This window comes from Eucalyptus grandis, chromosome 5, assembly GCF_016545825.1.
Source record: "Eucalyptus grandis isolate ANBG69807.140 chromosome 5, ASM1654582v1, whole genome shotgun sequence".
Lineage (NCBI taxonomy): Eukaryota > Viridiplantae > Streptophyta > Magnoliopsida > Myrtales > Myrtaceae > Eucalyptus > Eucalyptus grandis.
Genome location: NC_052616.1, coordinates 39,321,854 through 39,344,661, shown reverse-complemented (window position 1 = coordinate 39,344,661; position 22,808 = coordinate 39,321,854). Strand labels below are relative to the sequence as shown.

The 22,808-nt window shown below is 36.0% G+C and overlaps 1 protein-coding gene across 4 annotated transcripts; it reads left to right on the top strand.

Moving 5' to 3' along the window:
• Positions 1 to 12,042: 12,042 nt before the first annotated feature.
• On the top strand, positions 12,043 to 21,724 carry LOC104445074 (amylo-alpha-1, 6-glucosidase, 4-alpha-glucanotransferase). 4 transcript variants are annotated; one of them, NM_001302723.1, is given in 9 exon segments: positions 12,043 to 12,203; positions 12,459 to 12,697; positions 16,698 to 16,779; positions 18,144 to 18,205; positions 18,352 to 18,451; positions 18,577 to 18,618; positions 19,642 to 19,689; positions 20,338 to 20,497; positions 21,429 to 21,692. In NM_001302723.1, coding segments are annotated over 7 exon segments (696 nt in total). In that variant the 5' UTR covers positions 12,043 to 12,203; positions 12,459 to 12,467; the 3' UTR covers positions 20,470 to 20,497; positions 21,429 to 21,692.
• The last annotated feature ends 1,084 nt before the right edge of the window (positions 21,725 to 22,808 follow it).

Sequence of the window (22,808 nt, the reverse complement as noted above, 5' to 3'; positions counted from 1 at the left end):
CATGTCAGTATTTTCCATTAAAAAAGTTGACGGTGTTAATTTTATGACTCGATTGAAATAATTTAATAAGTTTTAGGTTTTGATTAAACTTTTTGCAAGTTTTAGGATTTAAATAGATTTTCGTGACAAGTTTTAGGATTTCTATTGCACTTATCCCTTTATTTTAATTTTAGATTGTTACAACACTAAAAAGTGTGAGCAAATTAAACGTTTCGAGTAAGAAATTAAAAACAAGAATAAAACTTGAGCACAATTATTTTACATGGTTTGACAGTATGTCTATTCCATAAAAGAGAGATTTATGAAATGGTTCCTCTATAATCAGCAGAAAAAAGGAGATAGCAATTCCTCAATCACACTTAGTAACAAGCTTTGCCTAGTCCTAGGTCCTAGATAACACCGAAATCTATAAGAATCAATTGCAATAAAGTAGTTTTCTCACATATTCAACTCTATTGGTTGACGGATTTCGAGAGCTCTCCAGAGTTTTCCCAAATTGTATGGACAAACATACAAAAAGTTTGCGTCGAGTCTACATTTCGGCCGGGTGTGCAGCTACAATAGGCCCGGACACCTGAACACTATATTGAAAATTAGATTGGCTATGGATGTTTGTCGAGTGTCCGGCCAGGATCTTGACCACTTCTTGGTCGGCTACCCCTTAATGGCCTGGCTTGTCCAGGCGATTAGATGGGTCGTCTTCTCGTGTCTTCCGGTCGTCCGTTTTCGTCTCCGATCTCCCGCAAGCACTTCGAGAGATCTCATTAATCACATAATCAGGTCAAATTCCAAATCGAATGGAAAAAACCTTAAGCCCTAATCAACTCTCCAGAACCCTCCGAGGCTCCTCACCGCTGCAGATGTTGACCAAGTCCAAACAGTGTTAGAACTTAATAAGTGCGATACACTTCATTAAAGAGTCCGCTGGATTATCCATTTTGTGTACTTTCTCAATGGATATGGTTTCCTAGGACACATATCGCAGGTAAAACAGTACTTGATATCAATGTATCTCATCCGCTTGTAATAGGTCTTATATATGGTCAAATGTATTGCACTTTTTTATATCGAAAAATGTATTGCACTTTGATTGTTGTAGTAAACAACAATCTTCTTCTATTGCAATCCTTAGTAACTGAGCAAACCTTGAGCCAAATAACTGTTTTGATTGCCTTGGTTTGTCCTTTCCCACTGATGGCACACCTGCAAAATGAACATATAATGTGTCATGAACCTCCATCAATCCAAGTCACTGGCAAAACCTAAACCCTCATCAACGGTTATACCTCTTGGAGCCCGCCTCTTCCCCAAAGTTAAATTGACATCTGTTGTCCCTCTTGTGGTGCAGGATAAGCTAAAAGCTTAAAAGTGCGCAACTAGCGGGACACTCACTGATTTGGTGTTCTACATGCTAAATAGCCCTGGCACTCAAAAATGTAATCACTTTGTGATACCTGAAGTGTACCTTCAAACCTATCCCTCTAGATCTCCGCATCAAGTATCTTTTAAGCTACGCCTAAAGTCTTTCATATTGCACTCACTACTTAGGGCCTCTTTGTTAAAATTTATTTATGTTTCTAGGAACACAAATTTTTGTTTTTTTGTTCCTGGGAACAAAAAAGGAATAGAAGCGTGTTTGTTTGCGTTTTTGTTCCAAAATTATTTTTTTGTTCCCGTTAAACACATCTGGAATGTAAAAAACAGAAAAAAAAAAAAAGTTGTTTCTTATTTCTAGAACAAAATTTAAGAACACTTTTTTTCTCTCTTTTCTCTTATTCTTTTCTTCTTCTTTTTAGCTCGCCCGCCCAAGGCGAGGCCAACCCTCGCCTAGCGGCCGGCGAGGGCTCGGTGTCGCCGAGCCACCACCAAGTCGGCGTCGCTGGCGGTGGCTCGGCGACGCCAAGCCTCACCGGTCGCCGGGTGAGGTCGGCCTCGCCGGGCCCGATGAGCCTTGCCAAGGTGGCTAGGGCGAGGCCCCGACGAGCCCTGCCGTTGACCTCGTCGGCCGGTCGGCCATGGCCGAGGCCGGCGACCGGCCAAAAGAAGAAAAAAAAGGAAAAAGAAAAGAAAAAAAGGAAAATAAATAAGAAAATAAGAAAAATAAGAAAGAAAATAGAAAAATAAAATAAAAATATTAAAAAATTATACAAATTTACCAAACGTGTTTCTATTCTTTTTATATTTATGGAGCAGATTTACCAAATGCATTTTTTTGTTCAACAATGGTTCCCCGAAGAGAAAAACTTTTTTCTATTTCGTTCCTTAAAACAATTTTTAAACGAAATGTTACCAAACACACCCTTAGTATCTCCTATTTTTGAATGATCCTGCTGGCTTTCTATCTCATCTGGCTGGGTCGTGGCTAACTGTCACTGGAAGCGCGCTCTACATCTATAGTAGGAGGCTAGTCCCGTCTCGTCTTTTCCCTCGGAGGGTCTTCTAGTTGCTGCTGGCTTGACGCTTCGAAGGATGGAGCCACTCGCGGCCTTCAAGGATGCGGTTGGGGATGGTTTCACCTCTTTGGAAGTTGATATTGACTAATCCTCCTCTGCGGTGTTGTCTCTTTGTTGTTATTCTTGTCCTTGTCTTGTCTTGGTTTTGGTTGGGATGGTTCTGTGTTGTTTGCTGGATACCCCTCCTCTCTGTTTGGTTGTGGCCACTGTTTGGCTGTTTGCTCCTTTTGTTGGTTGTTTTTCTTCTTTTCTTCTACTTTTGTTCCTTTTCTCGGCACCCTTCCACTCGGGTTGACTTCTATGTCACCTTAAGTGTAAGTTTTGGTGCCGGGTTCCCCTATTGTACAGTTGTATAGTTTATTGGTTTAAAGTCAATATATATCTTACCTTCTACTAAAAAAAAAAAAACCATCAAATAGATGTAGCTGCCATCCTTTAACCTCCTCCAACATAGGTGATTTGCACTTCTTTTGTCAAACATTTATTCAGTTAAGATGCATTTGGTAACCATTATGTTCTAGAGAAATATTTCTACTTAAAAATGATTCTTTTTTATTTTGTTCCCTAAACAAGTTTTTGAGTATTTGAAAACATTTGGTAATTGTTCAAAATTTATATTCCTAGAATAGAAAGGCATTAGGTACAATCCTTTATTTATTTTTACTTATAATTTCTTTTAATTTTTTAAAAACTTTTATTATATTTTTCTCTTTTTTTTTTCTCTCTTTTTCCTCTTGATCTTTTTCCATCCCTCTTCTTCTTTTCTAGCCGGTTGCTGGCCATGGCAATAGCCGACGATTGGCTGGGCGAGGTTCGACAACCTTGAGTGAGCCTTCCTAGGCTAGGGTGAGGTTCGGGGAGCTCGCCGAACCTTGCCTCTCTAGGCTGGGGTGAGGTTTAGTGAGCTCATTGAAGCCTTGCCAGGCTTGGCGAGGCCGAGTCTCACAGCAGTTGGTGCCTCATCGATGGCTAGGCCAAGCCTTGCCCAAGCCTAGTGAGGCTCTTGCTAGGTCACTAGAGCTTGCCTTGCTAAGATTTATCTTTCAATACAATCCTTATATGACAAGTGGACCATGGAGGGCTCTAGTGAGGTTGCCGGCTCACCTAGCTGGCCATGGGGTGACCAGCAATGAGGAAGAAGAAGATAAAATGAAAATAAGAAAAGAGAAGAGAAAAAAAAGAGTTTGGTTTGATTCTAGAGTTGTTCTTGAAAACAAAGAATAACTTTTTTTCTACTTCCTAAATTTATTCCAAATTTATTCTCAGAACAAATTTGTTTCCGAGAACAAAAAAGTTACCAAACAAATTGTTTGTTTTTTTTTTTTTTTTTGGTATCAGAGAACAAAAAAATAAGATTAAAAATAGAAGAGGCCCTTATCCTTCATGAGAGGGCGTGTCAATTGCATCTCGCGACCCTTAGCTATTATGCAGGTTGAACCGGCCTAGCATGAGTCTAAAGTCTTCCTCTTGCTTCGAAATACAAAACTTTTCTGGTCGGACTTCCCCGCTCATACATTATAATGGCCTGAAAAGATTCATTATTCTGAATATAGTAAAGTCTTCACCGATCAAAAGTACAGAAAGAGGAAAGAACCTCTACGAGTAATATGCATACTGTGATCTATTCAGTCTCCTACCCCATCTGCAAAAACCTCGCATGGTAATCTTCCAACCCAGACGTGTTCTTCCAACCACGATTGGTTTCTGACTCCGGCGCAATGGTGACTACGAGTCCACCAATCAAATTTATCAGATGAAGCGAGCGTGGGAGACGGATGAAAAGACGGGGCATAGATGGCCTAACAGAAGAGCCGAGTGATTTCGTGAATGACTTTTATAGTCTTGCATGAATATGGAGAAGACGACACCGATGGAATTTACTCCAAAAAGGTATCTAGTCCAAAGCCCTTGGCTTGTAACACGAAAAGATGGTAACAGAACGAGGGCTGCACCATCTAAGCGATGCTCCAGTTTCAGCACAGATGGAGACCAGAGGAAGAAAGCTTTTGCGGGGTTCCATTGTGACTTGGCAATGCCTTAAAAATTGAGATTTTAGATTCCATTTGTTTTGCGGAAAATAAATAATTTGAAAAATATTTTCTTAAAAATTATTGTTTGTATCACTTGTAAAAGTGAATAAACGAAAAATATTTTCATTATTTATGAATAAATTTAGACATAATTTTTTGTTTACAATGAAAATATTTTTCAATCTCAAGTGATATAACTAATCATTTTTATTAAAATTTTTTCAAATCATTTATTTTCCATGAGACAAACGGGGCTTAAGTAAACAGATTTTGATAATACTTTGTTGCCCAATTTGACTTTGATATTGGAGTGCGTCTTTGATCCAACTCACGCTCTAACTCTATATAGTATTTTATTTGCTCGAGCTTAAACTCGACTATTCAAAATTGAACCTAGTGGAAAACTCAAGCTCCTTCTCAATTTCTTTATCATCAAAATAGAAACTAAAAGTGATATAAGTTTCATTTTTAATTAGTGTTAGGGTTAATACCCTGAAAAACCCCAAATTGGTACACTTGTGACAAATTTACCAAAAAGTTTTTTTTTTTTTTGGTGACCCAGTGGAACCTATGTCGCGCCGGCGGAAGAAACCCTGTGGGTGAACCGGGCTACCACCACAAACCTGCCCACGGGTGAATCGCGCGTTTTGCATTGAAGCAACACGCACGCAGAGTCTCGAACCCTTCCCCCTGCTGATGGGGTACCAAGCCTTAACCATCGCGGCCACCGCAGGCGGTGGTACCCAAAAGTATTTTTTTGACTATGAAAAACACCAAACTAGTATACCTATGACAAATTTATCCCAATTTTTTTTTTTGGTCAGTAATTTACCCCAATTGACTATAAAAAATTATAAACTGGTACATTTATAACAAATTTACCCCAAACTAATTTATTCGACTGCAAAAAATCCCAAAATGGTAAATTTATGAAAAATATACCTTATGCTAAATTGGATTAATACCACAAAAAAATCAAAAAAATTGTAAACGATAACAAACGGAGCATAAAATCCTAAATTGGTATACCGGTTTACTGTCTCGTGTCATTTAACTTAATAATTTGAGAATAAAATTTAACGAAAGCTAACATAGGGTAAATTTGTCACAAGTGTACCAGTTTGGGGTTTTTAGAGTATTAACCCTTAGTGTTATGAACAAGGGAAATTGTCCAATCAATAATAAACTTATTGTATAGATGCCAATTTAATTTTAAAATTTTCAATTTTGCTAATTGAGTTTTCAATCTTTTCAATCAATTTTGCTGGAAACTATTAACATGGTAGTGTGACACATAATATGGCCAATGATAATTGGACAATAACGTTAGCAATTTCAACAAAAATTGACCAAAAATACTACACTAAATTTTTGCATAAAGGTTTAAACTAGATTGACAAAATTAGAAATTTTAGGAATAAAGTAATATCCATATAACGGGTTTATAATTGAATTTGTAATTTTCCTATTATTAATACAATCATATATTTAATTCAAATGTCTTTTTAACTTCTTAATTAATTAGCTTGCCGAGCCACTTCAATCTAGTATGAGAAAACTAGATGAGCTTGTAACTCACTATGGTTGTGTTTGGTAGTTTAAATTTGTGCCCAGATAGGTTAACAAGTTATTCCATTCAGCGTTTGGTGATACTCTTTGGAGTAGATAAATCCAGATACATTTAGAAGAATTGCTAGATGAGAAATCTGTCCTAGGAGGTAGGATAAATCAAATTGAATATAAAATTTGAAAAAAAACCACAAGGACACCACCAAGATAGCCGGTCATCTTCACTTCCAACAATCAGCTTCGACTGGGTTGGTCGTCACCAATGGTCTCTAATCGTGTTTTGACGAGTGAGGGTGAAAAGGGGTCTTAAGACAACGTCGTGCTAGGTTTGCATAAATCATCCTTTCCAACTCAATTGCACATGTCCTTCACGTCGAGCTTGACCTTTCACATATGATCCACAAGCTAGCTGTTCACCCGTTGGTTGACATAGAACGGCTTGTAGACCATTGGCTTTGTGGGGACCTCGCTCTCAAGCATTGACTTCCACTTGATGTGCATCAAGGATGCTGCAAACCTCCTCTTGCTCGAGCCCACCCCACGACGCACACCTTCTTCATTATTGTGGGAGAATTGTCTATAAAATTTTAAATCTATTTTTTGCCAATTCAGTCTTAAATCTTTCAATTTTGCCAATTAAGTCCTTAATCTTTACATCTTTTGCCAATTGAGTCAATTTAACCAATTTTCCCTGAAAATTGTTAACGTAAATAGTCTGTGCTAATGTGGCAATTTTAATAATATTTTATTTTATTTTTTTAATGTTTATTACTTTATTTATTTATTATTACTTTTTTGGGTTTGGAGAGAAGGCCAGCGAGGGTACCCGGCCAACCATCGTCGATCATACATAAGGGTAACACGACCCTTGCCAGCCAGAAGTGAGGGCCGGCGGACTCTTATCGGCCTTGGGTGAGGGTCAAGACGCCCTCATCAGCGAAAGTGAGGGCGCTAGAGCCCTTGGCCCAAACCGACAAGGGCATTGTGGCCCTTGCCTTTGGTTGGTGAGGGTTGGCCCTAGCCAGCCTTCTCTCCAAATCCTTAAAAAAAAAAAAATAATAAAAAACAAAGAAAAGTAAAACAAAAAAAAAAAAAAAAGCATAAAAAAATCATTAAAATACCATTAGATATTATTTAAAAATTACTATGTTAGCACTGGCCATCCACATTAGCAATAGTGAAAATATTTAGAACTTAGTTGACAAAATTGAAAAGGTTTAGGACCAAATTGGCAAAAGTGCAATAGTTTTATAACTTTTTAAACAAATTTCCCCCGCTAATGCCTCCCATAGCTCCTCATGATGCATGAGCCACTTTCTTCGGTTATGAAGTCTGGCTATATGACCTGTAGGAATTACCTCTCACTGTTCACGAGACTTTTCTAAAATTAAATGAACTCGTGTTGATTGAGAGTTGTCATGCTCTGAGGTCGACTTACCAATATGTGATCGAAAAGGTTTCAATCTCACATACAAGATGAACCTGTAGGAGATGAGAATTTTAAAGATTTCAAATCCTATTTTAGGTCATGCCAAATAGATGATGGGATATCTTTACAATCCGAGGATATTCGGAGGATTTCAAATTTCCTTTTATCCAATCCTATCCCAATTTGAATTCAGACAACCAAACATAGCCTATGAATACCGAGTCATTACCCAAAGAATACATAACGTGCATAGACGGTCTTAGACCACTCTCTTCCACTCAGATTATGTTGTAATATGCGGTTGAGCCATTTGAGAACTCGAAGACTCATATCGAATAGGCTCCATTTGTTTCATATATAATGAATAATTCAGAAAATAATTTCCTAAAAAGCTTGTGTTGCTAGAAATAATTAGTCAATTAAACATATTTTTATTATCGACAACAATTTATGATTAAATATTTTTGCGGGCGATGAAAATATATATTGTTAATTCATTTTTGTAAATAATATAAGTGATTATTATAAGAAAATATTTTCCAAATTATTTATTTTTCACGAATAAACACACCATAAAACTCATCTCCAACTGAGAATAGGCAACTAGTGGGGTTGGAAGCAACCAATTGCCTACTGCATATTTTCTCTCTCTCCTGTCTCTCTTAGGGTTTCCTCTCTCTGAAACTGATAGCTTGCTATTTTGAAGCTACGTTCTAGAGAGAGAGAGAGGTCCCTCTTTTGGGGTTTCCTCTCTCTCTCTCTCTCTCTCTCTCTTCAAGACCTCTTAGTTGATTTCTTGGAATCTTTCTAGGTTTGCTCGCTTGCTTTGGTTCTAGGTGTTTACTCCATACTGTCATGCGCTCCGCAAATCTTCGAAGCTTAATTGCCGTATTCAATGGCTGGCTTATCTAAAAGTGATTTTGTATCAACTAGTATTTTTTTTTTTTTTTTTTGCAGCTTTTCTCTTCCAATTTAGAGTTAAATCTAGATTTGGATGCTCTTCTATCCCAATCTTTATAGATATGGGATTTACAAGGTGTTATCTATGCTCTTTCAACCTATTGATGTTGTTGTCTCTGTATGGTGATGGTGCTGGAGACACCAAACCTATGCGTACACTGCTTTCAGCAAAGCAGTAGTTACTAGAAAGGGAAATCTTATCGTGCACTCATCAGTGATGATGATGCGAGTTTCGGTGATCAGTCACCGGTTGTGCTTTGAAATTATAATAGATCCGTTCTTGTGGAATAAGTGAGTCTTTGCAAACCGTACTGAGTTGTTTCACTTTTTAGATTTGAATTGGATTGTAACTTTTTGGGATAGATTTTTTCTTCAAGTTATGTATCTCTTTTATGTGAAATAAAGATTTTCCTTCTGACCAAAAAACAAAAAAACTAAAAAAAACAAACAAAAACTAACGGGGTAAAAAGGTGAGCTTCTAATGAACGTTATATCTACCGACTGCGAGAGGCCTGAGCAAAGTTCGAACATCAATGCTGTAACTTGAGCTTCTCAAGTTCTACCACTGTTAAATTTATGGAATCGAAAAGTAAGAGAGATTTAAATCCGCGGTTGAACTAATACGGAAAAAAAAAAATTATGTACGGCGAAGAAATATTTTTAAATGGGTGCGGGTAGATAACCCCCCCCCCTCTTTCTATATATAAGTTCATTAATTCAAGAGAGAAAAATCAAGGAGCAAACGGGTAAAAGGTGCTATAGAGACTACTAGGCTCTCATTTACCAAAAATAACCGTTTGCGTTGTCTTTTCCAGCTCTAATACTATAAACTATGCTAAGTTTCACTTATTACAGATCAGATAGCACTGTTTAATTAAAAAGAAAAAAATATTCGAAATTGTGACCTTCAACGGAATATCAAAAGCTTTGCAGATCACATAAGATTTTTTTTTTTTTTTTTTTTGCTTATTATCAAGTTTCCACGTTTTCAAAATCTTCCTATCTGAATTTTGCTCTTTAGAACAAGTTTTAGGCAGAATCTCAAGTACCGGAGATTAGGGTTTAGTCTCTCAGGTGCATAATCATCTCTTAATCACTACTAATCAACTAGCTAGCTTTGCATAGTCTCTTAATTAACAACCTAAAACGAGATTAGTCAATTTTATCAATCTTCGATCCACTGGTTTGAAGTGCCCCACAAGTGATTGTTGCCTAAATGGCCTATAAATCTAAAAAGTCTAATCCGGAAACTCAAATTCTCATTTTACAATAGTTTTAGGGTATTTATACAATAATGCATGCTTCAATTTTTTATTGTGTTTCCTCTTCCGGATTTCGAACTCTTTTTTTTTTTTTTTCGCATAATCATATGTATGCTCTTGCGCTACTTACTATACCCAAGAAAACTTCATGATGGTTCTCAAAGTCGAACTTTTTCTAAAAGGCATGAATGCCTAGGCCTATTTGAAAGACAGATCATAATATTACGTTATTGTATAACGAGTAAAAGCGTTTTCTAAAGAATGTTAACATAATCACCGTGGCTCTTTTTGTTGATATCTGAATTTATTATATAAAATAAATCAAATATTTAATCTTTTTTCTTCTCTTTTTTTACTAACCCGAACAGTGTTTGATTCCATAACCATTTAAGGGTCCGTTTGTTTGATGAAAAACCATTTTTGGAAAGTTTTTTTCGGATTTTCTATAGTTTGAATGATGGAAAATTAATCGATTGTTGCGAAACATTTTCCATTAACTTAAAACAAAGGTTTGAATTATGAAAAACAATTTCTTGTTCTGACAAGCAAGAATGAATCATTCTTCTTGATTTCTTGCTTTGCATCCAAGTGAGAGTAATACGTCTGCCAATGTCCATTTCCCATCTCTCCTAAACTCTCTCTCTCTCTCTCTCTCTCTCTCTCTCTCTCTCTCTCTCTCTCTCTCTCTTCCTTCCGAATAGTTCTCATTTATTTTTCTTAAGAAATTTTCTACCGTCTCCTAAATATATTTCATTAATGCTCATATTCTTATGAATTTCCCAAAACCATGGTCATGTATAATATATTGCAATTATGATTCCATTATTTCTTTCCTAATATTTTTTGTAATAAATTTTATTTTTCTTGGTCTAGTAATACCTGTTGTTTTGAAGGTTTACAAAATAAACAAAGAAGACGTTGATTTTAATTCGTTAGCCATCTCATGTTATTATTAATCTTAAAGCTGCCTTAAGTGGTTAAACTTAGCCTAATACTATAAAATCAATATTTCAACTTGTTTTCAGCACAGATAAAATCAATATCTATTTTTCTTAAAAAATTTCTACCATCTCCTAAATATATTTCATTAATGCTCATATTCTCATTAATTTCCCAAAACCAAGGTCATGTATAATATATTGCAAATATGATTCCATTATTTCTTTCCTAATATTTTTTGTAATTCGTTTTATTTTTCTTGGTCTAGTAATCCATGTTGTTTTGAAGGGTTACAAAATAAACAAAGTAGACGTTGATTCCAATTTGTTAGCCATCTCATGTTATTATTAATGTTAAAGCTGCCTTAAGTGGTTAAACTTATTGCCAAATACTATAAAATCAATACTTCAACTTGTTTTCAGCACAAATAAAATCAATATCTATTTTTCTTAAAAATTTTGTCCCATCTCGTAAATATATTTCATTAATGCTCATATTCTCATAAATTTCCCAAAACCATGGTCATGTATAATATATTGCAAATATGATTCCATTAATTCTTTCCTAATATTTTTTGTAATACATTTTATTTTTCTTGGTCTAGTAATACATGTTGGTTTGAAGGTTACAAAATAAACAAAGAAGACGTTGATTCCAATTTATTAGCCATCTCATGTTATTATTAATGTTAAAGCTGCCTTAAGTGGTTAAACTTATTGCCAAATACTATTAAATCAATATTTCAACTTGTTTTCAGCACAAATAAACACCTAAAAAAAATTGTCCAATTTCTCTAAAATTAAATTTTTTGAGAACAACTTCCAGCGACAGGAAATATTAAGTGAAACAAAATACCCTAAGCTCTACTGCAAATTCCAAATTTCGTAAACTTTCTTTTCTCTCACGTATTTTAAACTGTCATTTTAATTTTTGTTACAAACTTTTACTCAACCACACACCTATTTTACTAGTTTAATACTTCGACAGAGCTGCAATGGTAGCTCAGCTCTTACCATTCTCATCTCCGCATGATTGCAAGTCTGAAACTTGCTCAATGTCTCCAATCTCCATAACCTCTAAACAGTCACTTTCAGAGGCTCTCTCTCTCTCTCTCTCTCTCTCTCTCTCTCTCTCTCTCTCTCTCTCTCTCTTTCTTTCTCGTGTACTCTTGCTATAATTCACATGAAGATCGCAAAAAAAAAATGGTGGATGGGTTTTAGGGGGTCTGAATCTGATGAGAGACGTTTCCATCTTTGGCCTTTTTTTTTTTTTTTTTTAATAATGTTTCTCTCCCTGCAAGCCCCTTGCAATTAATAAAAGATAGTGAAGGAGCGAAAAACGAAAAATAAAAGTATATATTATGCGGGAGTCTAAAGAATAAGTACAAAGATAAAATTGAAATGAAAGTGATAGGTAAGCTCTGAGAGCATAAAGTGGGATGAAGGGTCATCTTTTGCTTTATAAATAACCAGCTCTTAGGGCTAGCTTGCTTTCATCTTCACCATCTTCTGCATAGTTTCAACATTTTAGAGTTGAAGAAAAGGAGAAAAAACTAGGCAAAGTAAGTAGCAATTTCTTCTTTTTCGCTCAATTACCATATCAGCTCTTTTGCTTCTTTATCATCTCCAGGGAAGAGTTTTGAAGTTTGTAAATTTTCCACTCAGTTCTTGAGTTCCACTCTTTTCGGATGTATGAATCTTTTCTTCAATTTCAAGGCTCTTTTCAGATACTTCTGCAAAAATTCTCATCAATGATTTTTTTCTGGGTACAATATTTGTATTCTAAGAATTACTTTTATGTTGGTTAATTGATCCAGCTTGCGACCATGGTTTTTCCAACCCAAGCCACGCCCGAGGAGTCCCCGCAGAGGAAAATGGGGAGGGGAAAGATCGAGATCAAGCGGATCGAGAACACGACGAATCGGCAAGTGACTTTCTGCAAGCGGCGGAATGGCCTCCTCAAGAAGGCATATGAACTCTCCGTTCTTTGCGAAGCCGAGGTCGCCCTCATCGTCTTCTCCAGCCGCGGCCGCCTCTATGAGTATGCCAACGATAGGTATCTTTGTTCTCTGCTCTTTGGGCTGTTTTGTTTAATTTCTTAAGGTTTGCCCGAGTTTCTTGTATTTCTTTTGTGATCGGAAGAAAATTTCTTTTTCCGTCTTTTTTCTTAACAAGATTTTCATTTTTTATGGACAGTACTGCGCTGGGTAAAGAAAATTTAGGCAAAATCTGAAGGGGGTGTTCATGATCTGGACTTGATAAGATTTAGCATCCTCTAACATAGATTTTCTTGCCTTGCCCCTTTTTTTCTTCTTTTTATATTTTGGATTTTGTTAGTTTTAAGTGAAGCTCATAAGATTGATCTCTCAACAAAGAATTCTTTTTACCTCTTTTTGCTACTCACTTTTACCTCTTTCTCTTTTGATGATACTCTCTTTATCTTGCACTTGCGGATCCACAGATTTGATAGATACAACAGCCATTTTGCTCCATATTAGAAACAAGTAGAGAGATTTCTATGCTTCTTCCCTTTTTTCCCCCTTCCTTTTAGATTTTTAAAAAAATGTTTTTTGGGCTAAATCTCTGATACCATCTTCCTTTCTCGTCCAATGCTTGGTTGGTTCTCTCTGTCTGTCTCTGTCTCTCTCTCTCTCTCTCTCTCTGCGATTGGTTGCTCAGGTCACCAAACCCTTCATCTTTTCTCGTTGACACTTCCTCAATAACACGTCAGTCTGAGTTTTGCACTTGAAAGGAAACACAGTTCGTACATCTCCAAGAGATTGACGTGATTCCTATCAGTTTACAGAAGACTAGGGTTCACAAAAGCCAAGTCCAAGTTGCTTTTCTTCCATCTCATTTTTTTGGGTATGGTTAGGTTTGGTTCTTTTTTTTTTTCCTTTTCATGTTAAACACCTCTTATCCACGGAATCCCTTAGATCAGGTCTCAAACTAACAACAGACTTGCTTTTTCCCGACTAAACAAGGATCAGAAGTTTCAAGCACATGGAGCCACACACTAATGTCAAAACATAACCCAAATTAGGGTTTTTGAAAAGCGTTTGATAATAACATAATGTGATAAGCGAAGCCACCGGAAGAAGAAACCAATTTAGGTGGGTCTTTGACATACGTTTCTGTCTTTCTTTCAGAGTGATGTAATTGTGGAAATGGAAAAACATTATGGGACTTAGATTAGGTCGGCTCAGTTGTTATTTGCTTTGTTGTTAGGTATAGAATCTTTGGTCACGTCACCCTTTGATATGAACTTGGTTCCTTCACTCCTGACACAAAGTTCAATTATGTCCTAAGTTCCTCTTTTAAATCACTCATCTTGAGCCCTAAGTCATACTCAACGCCAGCTAAGAAAGAAACCCTTCCAAGGCATGTTTCATTTCCGTCTCTTTTTCGTCTTTTCTTTTTTTCTTTTTATCGAGTGAGAGAAAAGCATTTCTAAACTTAGCTCTCTTTCTGGCTACATACGCTGATGCTAAAACAGCAATGATGGTGGGGGGAGAGGGAGGGAAAGGGAGAGAGAGAGAGAGAGAAAGAGAGAGGAACCAATGAGAATTGGGCATCTTTGGTCTAATTTAACAGCATGTTTCACCATTGGCATAGCAGAGGGAGAGTTTTCGTTTTCTCAGGATCTTGCGTAGGTATATTTATGAAAACACTGAAGAGATAGAAAGATGCAACAGGAACCCGAACCAATAAGAGAGTTCTAGGCAATCTTTTTGCTTCTTTGGATGCATGGGGAAGCGATACAAAATAAAAGCTGGACAGCTCTGTTGTACTCGGAGTTTCTCAGACTTAAGACTGACTTGGATGTGATTATTTAAGCAATTTTTTATTAACACCGATCAAACATGAAAGATTTGTAAAAGTTTAGGAGCTTTGAATATCCGATATTTATTTATTAAATATGTTCAATAAGTATTCTAAGGAGAAATTAATTTTTTTCTAAAAAAAAGCACGTTGGAAATGCGTGCTTTTTTTATTATTATTATTGAAAAGGCACAAAAATATAGAACATTAGAAAATTAGGGATTTTGCCAGGGTATTAACCCATGTGTAACAAGAATGCCGGACACCTGTCAAAGAGATTTAGGAGTCAGCCAATCATGTAATTCCTAGCAGTTGAGGTTAACCAATCAGTTGCTCGAGAAAATTAAGGTATCCGCAGCCCCAGGAAAACAGTGGCCTCTGTTGCTTTTTATGTTTTTCTAAAGTTTCAGTTCCCTATGTCTGATGCACTAAGAGGTCTTAGGTTTCAAAGGGTCGCATCTTGTCATTCCTTTCCTGAAAAGATCAGCTCTTTTACTCAACCCAACAAACATTTAAAGCAGGAATTAGATCTGCCCTTGCCTGCCGCGCTGATTGATTTGATGGCGCAACGATGGCAAGTCATGTAGACTTTGTTCATGGATGTGATTTTCTGTGTATGGCATCCAATGCTGGAACGTCAAAACTTGACGTGTCGGTGAAATGTTAAAACAATTGAGATGCGATGTCTTGATTTTGAAATTCTTGCAATTTAAGTTTTGGTTCTTATTGTTTACAAATTCTTAATATTTGACCATAAAAAAATTATTATTTGTGACTTCTCTAGTCCTAGTGTGGATAACCAATCTTTAACAAGACTTAGGAGGTGAATTTAATTTGATGTGTGAAAATTGATTAAATATCTCATTTCATTGTTACATTATAAAATAAAAATGGGAGAATCCATTTTGAGAGTGGCAAGTCCTTAATGAGTTAAGGGCAGTTTGAGTTATTACTACATGATATCACATTTTATAAAAACTCACGTACCAATATCATAAGTTAGAGCTTCTAAAAACAAACCAAAAATCTCAACGTGATTATTTCGATTTTGGCCACCCAAGTTATAATTAGCTAAAGTATTCCATATGACGATTCTATATCATACAATGTGTTATACATTTGACACATCCTATCTTTGCATTTTTCCAAAATTATCTGTCTTATCCTCAATCTTAAACTTAGTAACGTAGGTCACATTCTTTTCACATCCACCATAAGGAGTCATAGATTTTCCTCTCTTTCATGCATCATTATTTGTTGTATAGAGTCTTGGCTATCCTCAAATATTGAAAAACAAAATCATAGGGGATCATCATTTCTCTTACAAAGATATGACCTTCAAGCAATTTAAATAAAGTAGAATCGCCACAGTAGAGTGAAATGGAGGTTCAAGGAATAACCTTTAGATGTTGCGCTATGCGACCTCTATTTAGTCAATAATAATAATAAAGCAACACTGAAGTAGCTCAGTCGTTCTAATAAGGTATACTTTCGTAGGCAGATATGATAGGCCACAGCTAAGCTCAACTGAAATGTTGGTTTATTATTTAGACCCTATTAAGCAATTTCCATGTAGGAACGGGCTAAAAGTTTTGTGAAAAAAAGAAGCTGGACCACGGGGAAAAAAAGAATTTAGGGACATCAATATCAATTTATAGTGAAACAAAGATGAGACTGCAAACATATTGTTGCAGTGGCAATGAAGGTAGAATTGCTGATAGCCCTGTAGGAGTCAAGTGGTGGGCAAAAGTGACGGTCTTGTCGGTAACTAATGCTGGAGTTGTTATTGATTAAAGTTGTCAAGTAGAGAAGTCGTGACGATGCATAGGTGTTAGAGGTTGCTTTAGGGTTAACTAGATGTGGTCACCCATCTTGCTTTTATCCGAAAACATCTAGTATAAGGGAAGGCTGGCTTGTCCACTCTAACTAGCTCGTAGATAGGAAAACTCATAATCTAATTTGGCGAAGATGTTCACACCTATAATTTTTTCTATCCCAAGGGCGTTTCGGGAAGAAAAAGAGGAAAGCATTCGCCCATGAACAGGAAGAATTCGTATGTCATGGATGGGTCGAGTGAATCAAGAGGGATACTGCACTAAGATGCACGAAATCCACGAGCTGAAAGAATGGCGATTCTTGATGTTCAAAATCTTGAAATTAAATGCTTTGACAGCTTCTGTGATTGTTTCCTTGAATCAAACTAAGCAAGATTTCATTGGGTTTTGTTGATGCAGTGTCAAAGCAACCATCGAGAGGTACAAGAAGGCTTGCTCAGATTCCTCCAGTAGCGGATCCGTTTCTGAAGCTAATGTTCAGGTATACATTATGAAATATATTCTGCTTTTTGTTTGCTTTTCCATGTTCTATTTCTGTTGAATTAAAGATCTATGAAACTCAAACTAATAACGTCTCCAGATAAAAAGAAGAAACGAATTCAGAAGAAAAAAAAGAGACTATAAATTGCGTTGATAGGTCATTTAAACCTAAAGGGACTTATAGTCACATAAGATACTTGATCATGCTGCTACAACATATTTATTATGGTAGTTCACATGCTATCTAAACCGACTGGCTTGTTTCATGATGAACTTGTGAAAGAAGCAATCCCAAGCATTATATCAACCTCTCTTATGTTAAAACTTCATATGATATGTATGCTGGGAAGATGCGCATACGGGTTTATAGATTAAAATATAGTCGATTGACAATATATGATAATGAACTAAGTAGTTAACTTCCCATGAAACCTAGGGTAGAATGTGAGTAACTTCATTAATGACACCTACTTGATTCAGATATAATCTAGACACATTATGATTATGTCCAATCTAACTTTGATGTATAAAAAATGGCAAAGATTCAAATTGCAGGTCAACTGTTCAAGTTTCAAACATGTTCTAAACCTTGATTGAGGAAATTGTTTGATTGGGCGACAAAAATTTCTCGCATTTGTCTTTAGATAAGTTTACGTGTGAGTGATGCTCATTTTTGTAGCCTACTAATAACATTGGTTAGAGGAAGTTTCCTTCATTTAGAGATGAAGAAAAATATTTAACCTTATTTCACATCATCTTCCTGGATTTGCAAATTTCGTTAGATATACGTCACATGTTAAATGTTACTATCTCATTATTAATACATTATGGTTTTTTAGTTTGACTCAATAGATATTGTAATTTACCTTTTCAAGAAGCAATTTTTTTCCCCGTGCTGACATAAAAAAAGATACACTTCATATCTTCAAGGCTAACACCGTCAAGAAAGTTACAGAAATTCTATAGGGTGCATTTGTAGGCTTTTAAAACCTCAGGATCCTTAATGTAAATGTTATGAAACTGCATGGTGCATAAGTGTCCTATCTGCCTGTGTAACATACAAGGATGAGTTATCTCTCCGAATGCACTCGACGTGGAGCGACCAAATCTGAAATTGCAGGTATGGCGTCCATGAAATGGTGGACTAGGATGTCCAAACTCATTCTTGGCATCAACTTGTTAGGCTTTTCTGTTTGTTTCAAATTTGTTTACTCTATTCAAGTGATCTTTGATTTAAGAGAACCAAGAGTGCACAACACAATGGAAAACAGCCTTGAAAAATAAAAGCACTATATATCCATTTCCAGGTTCTTCCTTAATCTCAGAATTTATTGATGACATCTCCCTAATTGGTTAATGTTACAGTTTTATCAGCAAGAATCCGCCAAGTTGCAACAACAGATTAATAACATGCAGAACAATAACAGGTAAAGTTTAAGATCAGTGCCATCTTGTAACTTTGTGACACCCCAAGATGAATCGATGCTGCATATATTACCCTTGTGCATTTGGCACGACAAAGTACTTTTTTGGAAACTCTGAAAGATCAAGGACGAAATTATGTGATATCCAGGCAACTGGTGGGTGACTCAATTGCTGGGATGAATATGAAGGATATGAAGACTACGGAGCAAAAACTAGAAAAAGCAATCGCTAAAATTCGCGCCAAAAAGGTACCCATCAGAATGCTATCAATGTTCCTAACAATAAGATTACTCTTTCTGAATAATCAACAGACGACCCTTTAATCTGCTGTTATCTTTACTAATCTCTCTATTTCACTCTCTATTACTTGCAGAATGAGCTTCTATTTGCGGAGATTGAGTATATGCAAAAAAGGGTAGCTACTCTTTTCACTGATGCTTAGAAACTCGTCTAGCTTGTGTCGTACATATGTTTACCAGTTTGAGCATGCTCTCATATATGTGAGCACTTGCGGGAGCACAAGCATGTGGATTGTTGGTGTGCTAGCAAGCAAGTGTGCGTGCCAATGCACGTACATCCCTTTTTTCATGCATTAGTTTTTGCATGTGTGTCCATGTGCATGTGCAGAATAATGATATCAATTGATTGACCTAAATATCATCTAAAGCTATTTGAAAATTATGCAGCATTGAGCTAAAGTGATCTATATTTTTAATATATCAACCATTGCCATCTTTCCTACCCACTGTTGCCGTTTTTCAGAAAATAAATTCTGTATGTATCAGGAGATTCAGATACATAAAAATTTTGTTGTAAGAGCAGGGTACTCATTTAGAAATCAGATATATACTGCCATGTCTCTATAGAGAGGAAAACAATGGAAAAGAAAAGACATGAATACGATTCAGTGTACATTGTAAGATAAACCACATTTGATTTGTTTTGCAAGATTTCGGGCAGTGAGCTTCTTACCTACAATCAGTGAAGCTAAAGTGAAAATACTGCGATGTTTGTATATCTTGAGCAAAGAGGACTGAATTTTTCTGATATAAGAATTACTGTATCGCTTGTCTTTATATTCCACCTCATCTTCTGACAACAAAGTGCTAATAAATCTTTGGTACCTAGTTTGCAATTCCTTGTGTCGAAGTAGGTATCCTGCGAAATTGCCAAAATTATATGTGCTGGAAATTGCTGTTTATGTGACTAAAAATCTGCATGTGCTTTGAAGCAAAGGGTGACATAAAACATGATTTATTTCCATCGATGTGACCATATAACAGCTGCTAGAGCTGTTTCCATGAAATATCTTAATGCAGATTACCTTGATGCATCTATCAAATGATGTCTTTGGATACATGCTTTTTGTCAAATTAATGAAATTCTGAATTATGTTGCTAATGTGTTATTGCCATAATGATTTGTTTCTGTTGTACGGTTGGAGGAAATTGACCTACACAACAACAATCAAGTTCTGCGAGCGAAGGTTTATCTCTCTCTCTCTTTCTCTCTCTGAGTGTGTGTACCCCATATGCATGTGACACCGATAGATTCTGCTTGATCACAACTAAACATCACCCTATTGAAAACTACAATGACCATTTAAGGAGGCAAAATATTAGTCTAATTCAAGTCAAGCTACTGGTAATAAAACATTAACAATCAAAGGACTTATTACTGGCTGGTTTGATCAAAGAAGGCGATGAATGATTGCATTCATGCAGATTAAAATTTATAAAGGGTAGATTCTATCCTAGTGTTCTTATGGAAACGGAATGCAAGAATTCTTGGGGCTCATTAGTCATCCTACCATTTAATCATACTAGTTCTGGTTTAGCTTGAAGTTCTTATTCTACTCTGTGTTCTCCTTTCAACCTATCATATGCAAATTTGCATTTCCTCTGAGTCTTTTATTTATTTATTCATTTATTGAAGCAACAAAACTTAGACTGCAAGTGAAACATAGGAGCAGGTCAATAGATAAAATATTATAACCCAAAAAAATTTCCAAAAGGTATGTACCAGTTTTTTTCTATTACTTCCTGATTGGACGTTTACCAGATGTACATGCACATGTATAGTATGATTAACAGGTGAATAACTAAATTGTGGGTCTTGGCATTATGATATGTAGATCGCGGAGAGCGAGAGGACCCAACATGCGGATATGAATTTGATGCCGGGAGGTACCAACTATGACTTCATGCAGCCATCTTCTTCTCAGCCTTTCGATTCCAGAAACTACTTCCAAGTGAACGTGCTGTAGCACCCAACCACTGTGAGTCTGCACAAGTGTGAGATCTCTCTCTCTCTCTCTCTCTCTCTCACACACACACACACACATTAGGGTTTATAGCTACCTCTAAAAGCCAATTTTAAGGTATCTAGAAATATATCCAACATATAGAGTCCACAGTGAACATGGTTTAAACTTATCACTCAGCTTAATTAAGCTAGATACGTGAATAGTACTACTTATGAGGTTAATTCAGAGTTTAGCAAGAATTGATATCTTTTCAGTCTTTCTGAACTTTTGCTTCAAAGTAGTTCAGCAAGAGTTCTTAAGATAAATGGAACTCAAATGTGGTAATTCCTGTAGTCAGTAGGTCGATGTGTATGCAGAACACACAGGGTCTTTCCCTTTGCCTGTTGTAGAAATCTGGGATTGTCCATGAATAACCAAAATGCTGGCGTTTGTACTAATTACTTTTTCCTAGAAAAGCAAATCCATTCATTCATAATCTCAGCCTGTACACCCCCTGTCAGTCACATCATTAAAAGATTAAAAACTGGATTCTGATTGGACTATAGAGGCTGCCTATTTGCATAGAACATCGGCAGAGGAGTTGCACTCTGAAAATCCAATTGAATCTCCAAAGGAAGTTAGCTAAGAGAAATCCCCGAACATCAAGCATTAGTGAGGAGATTCAAGAAGAAAAACAACAGCTACAAAAGCCTAGATAATCCCCAAACAGTTTCAGTTTAATGCTGTAAGCATGAGCCTAATGGCTCTGCACAGTTCAGCAGAAAAATTATCAGTCAAACAGATCATTCAGTTGTTTTTCTTTTCTTGCCGAAGACGATCGTTCTGCTGTTTGTGTGCTATAAGAGCTATGTGATTACCACGAAATCCGTTTTGTTTCCTAGTAATTCCTAGCCCCTAGAGTTATTTTCATGTCACAGAAAGTAGCAATATCTTACTCGAGCTTTTTCCCCCTTGTGCAGCTAGTATTGATTGAAGGGAATATAACTAGTATATGGAGCTTCTAAGTGCTTATTATGAGGTTATGATGGACTTCATCAGATGTTAATTAAGTAGAAGCAGTTGGCAGATGCATCTATTAGGTGAAGGGCGTCCTCATCCTTTTGTTGATTAGCATCCTTAGATGTCTTAAAATTTCAACCATCTTTGTTAAGGTGTGTATTTGGGTCCCTATGTACTAAACTGAATATGAACTATCGAACTCTAGCCGTGTTAAACTAATATATATTTGCATGAGTCGGACTCTTTGTGCTTTTTCTTAGTAGCTTGTTCTTGTGCCCGAAGATGACAGCATCTAATCGCTACACTGCCACAATTTTTGGTGTAATTTTTCCAACGATGACTTGCGATTGCCTGTAATCATTTATAGATAATGAAAATTTCATTCTTGATCTAATTTGACTATTGAGAAGGACGGTTCATGGAAAATGGCAATGAGTACAGTATGTAAATTTGATTTGCATAGTAATCTTACTCTTCATTATGGTTCTTGTTCTTGGTATTTTTATTAGTAACATCTTCTTTACTCAATGCAAGAACTAAATTTCGATATTGTGATAATCTCATCTTTCAATAAAATTAACATCTAATGAATGCTTCTTGACCAATTTGAATCAAGATAAATGATTTTTTCTGTCAGTGCAAACCTTGACGGCAAGCGAGTTACATTTTGGTATTGTTGACATTATCACACCACTCTCTACATTCCGATTGGATCAATTTGGAGTTGTATCAATTTATTATTTAAGGCATGTTTATCAAAGATAATGGATTTAAAATACAGATTTTTATATGATGATCCCAATTTTTGTGATGCTGATATAATTTCTTAGTTTCTTATATAAATTTTATTAATTTTCCCATTTTCATCAAATGTAATGGTATATGAGAAAAAAAAAATGTAAGATAATATTTAAAGCTGATCAATCTTTTTATTGAAGAAGTTCATTATGACGTTGATGAAAAGATATCTTTTGCTAAATCCTTTTTCAAGAACTTGCATGTCAATTTCACGTTGTTTCAAGCGGGATGGGTCTAGCCATGCTCTTAACGTTTGGTGTTGGGTTAGATTACATTGCGAGATAAAAAGATGAAAATGCGAGTTGTTTAATATCAGCATATGTAGTAAACTAAAGAGTATTTATAGAATGTAAGTGATATATAAGGTAACACATATTCGAACTTTCCTATCTTGACTCACAATATCAATCACAATCAATTACGTATATACATAATCAAGGAGAGAAATACAACAATTCTCATCAATATTTCTAAGATCTCCCCTTAAAAAAAAAAAGGTGATGTAAAACAAGTCATAGAATTTAGAGAAAAGATAATATCCA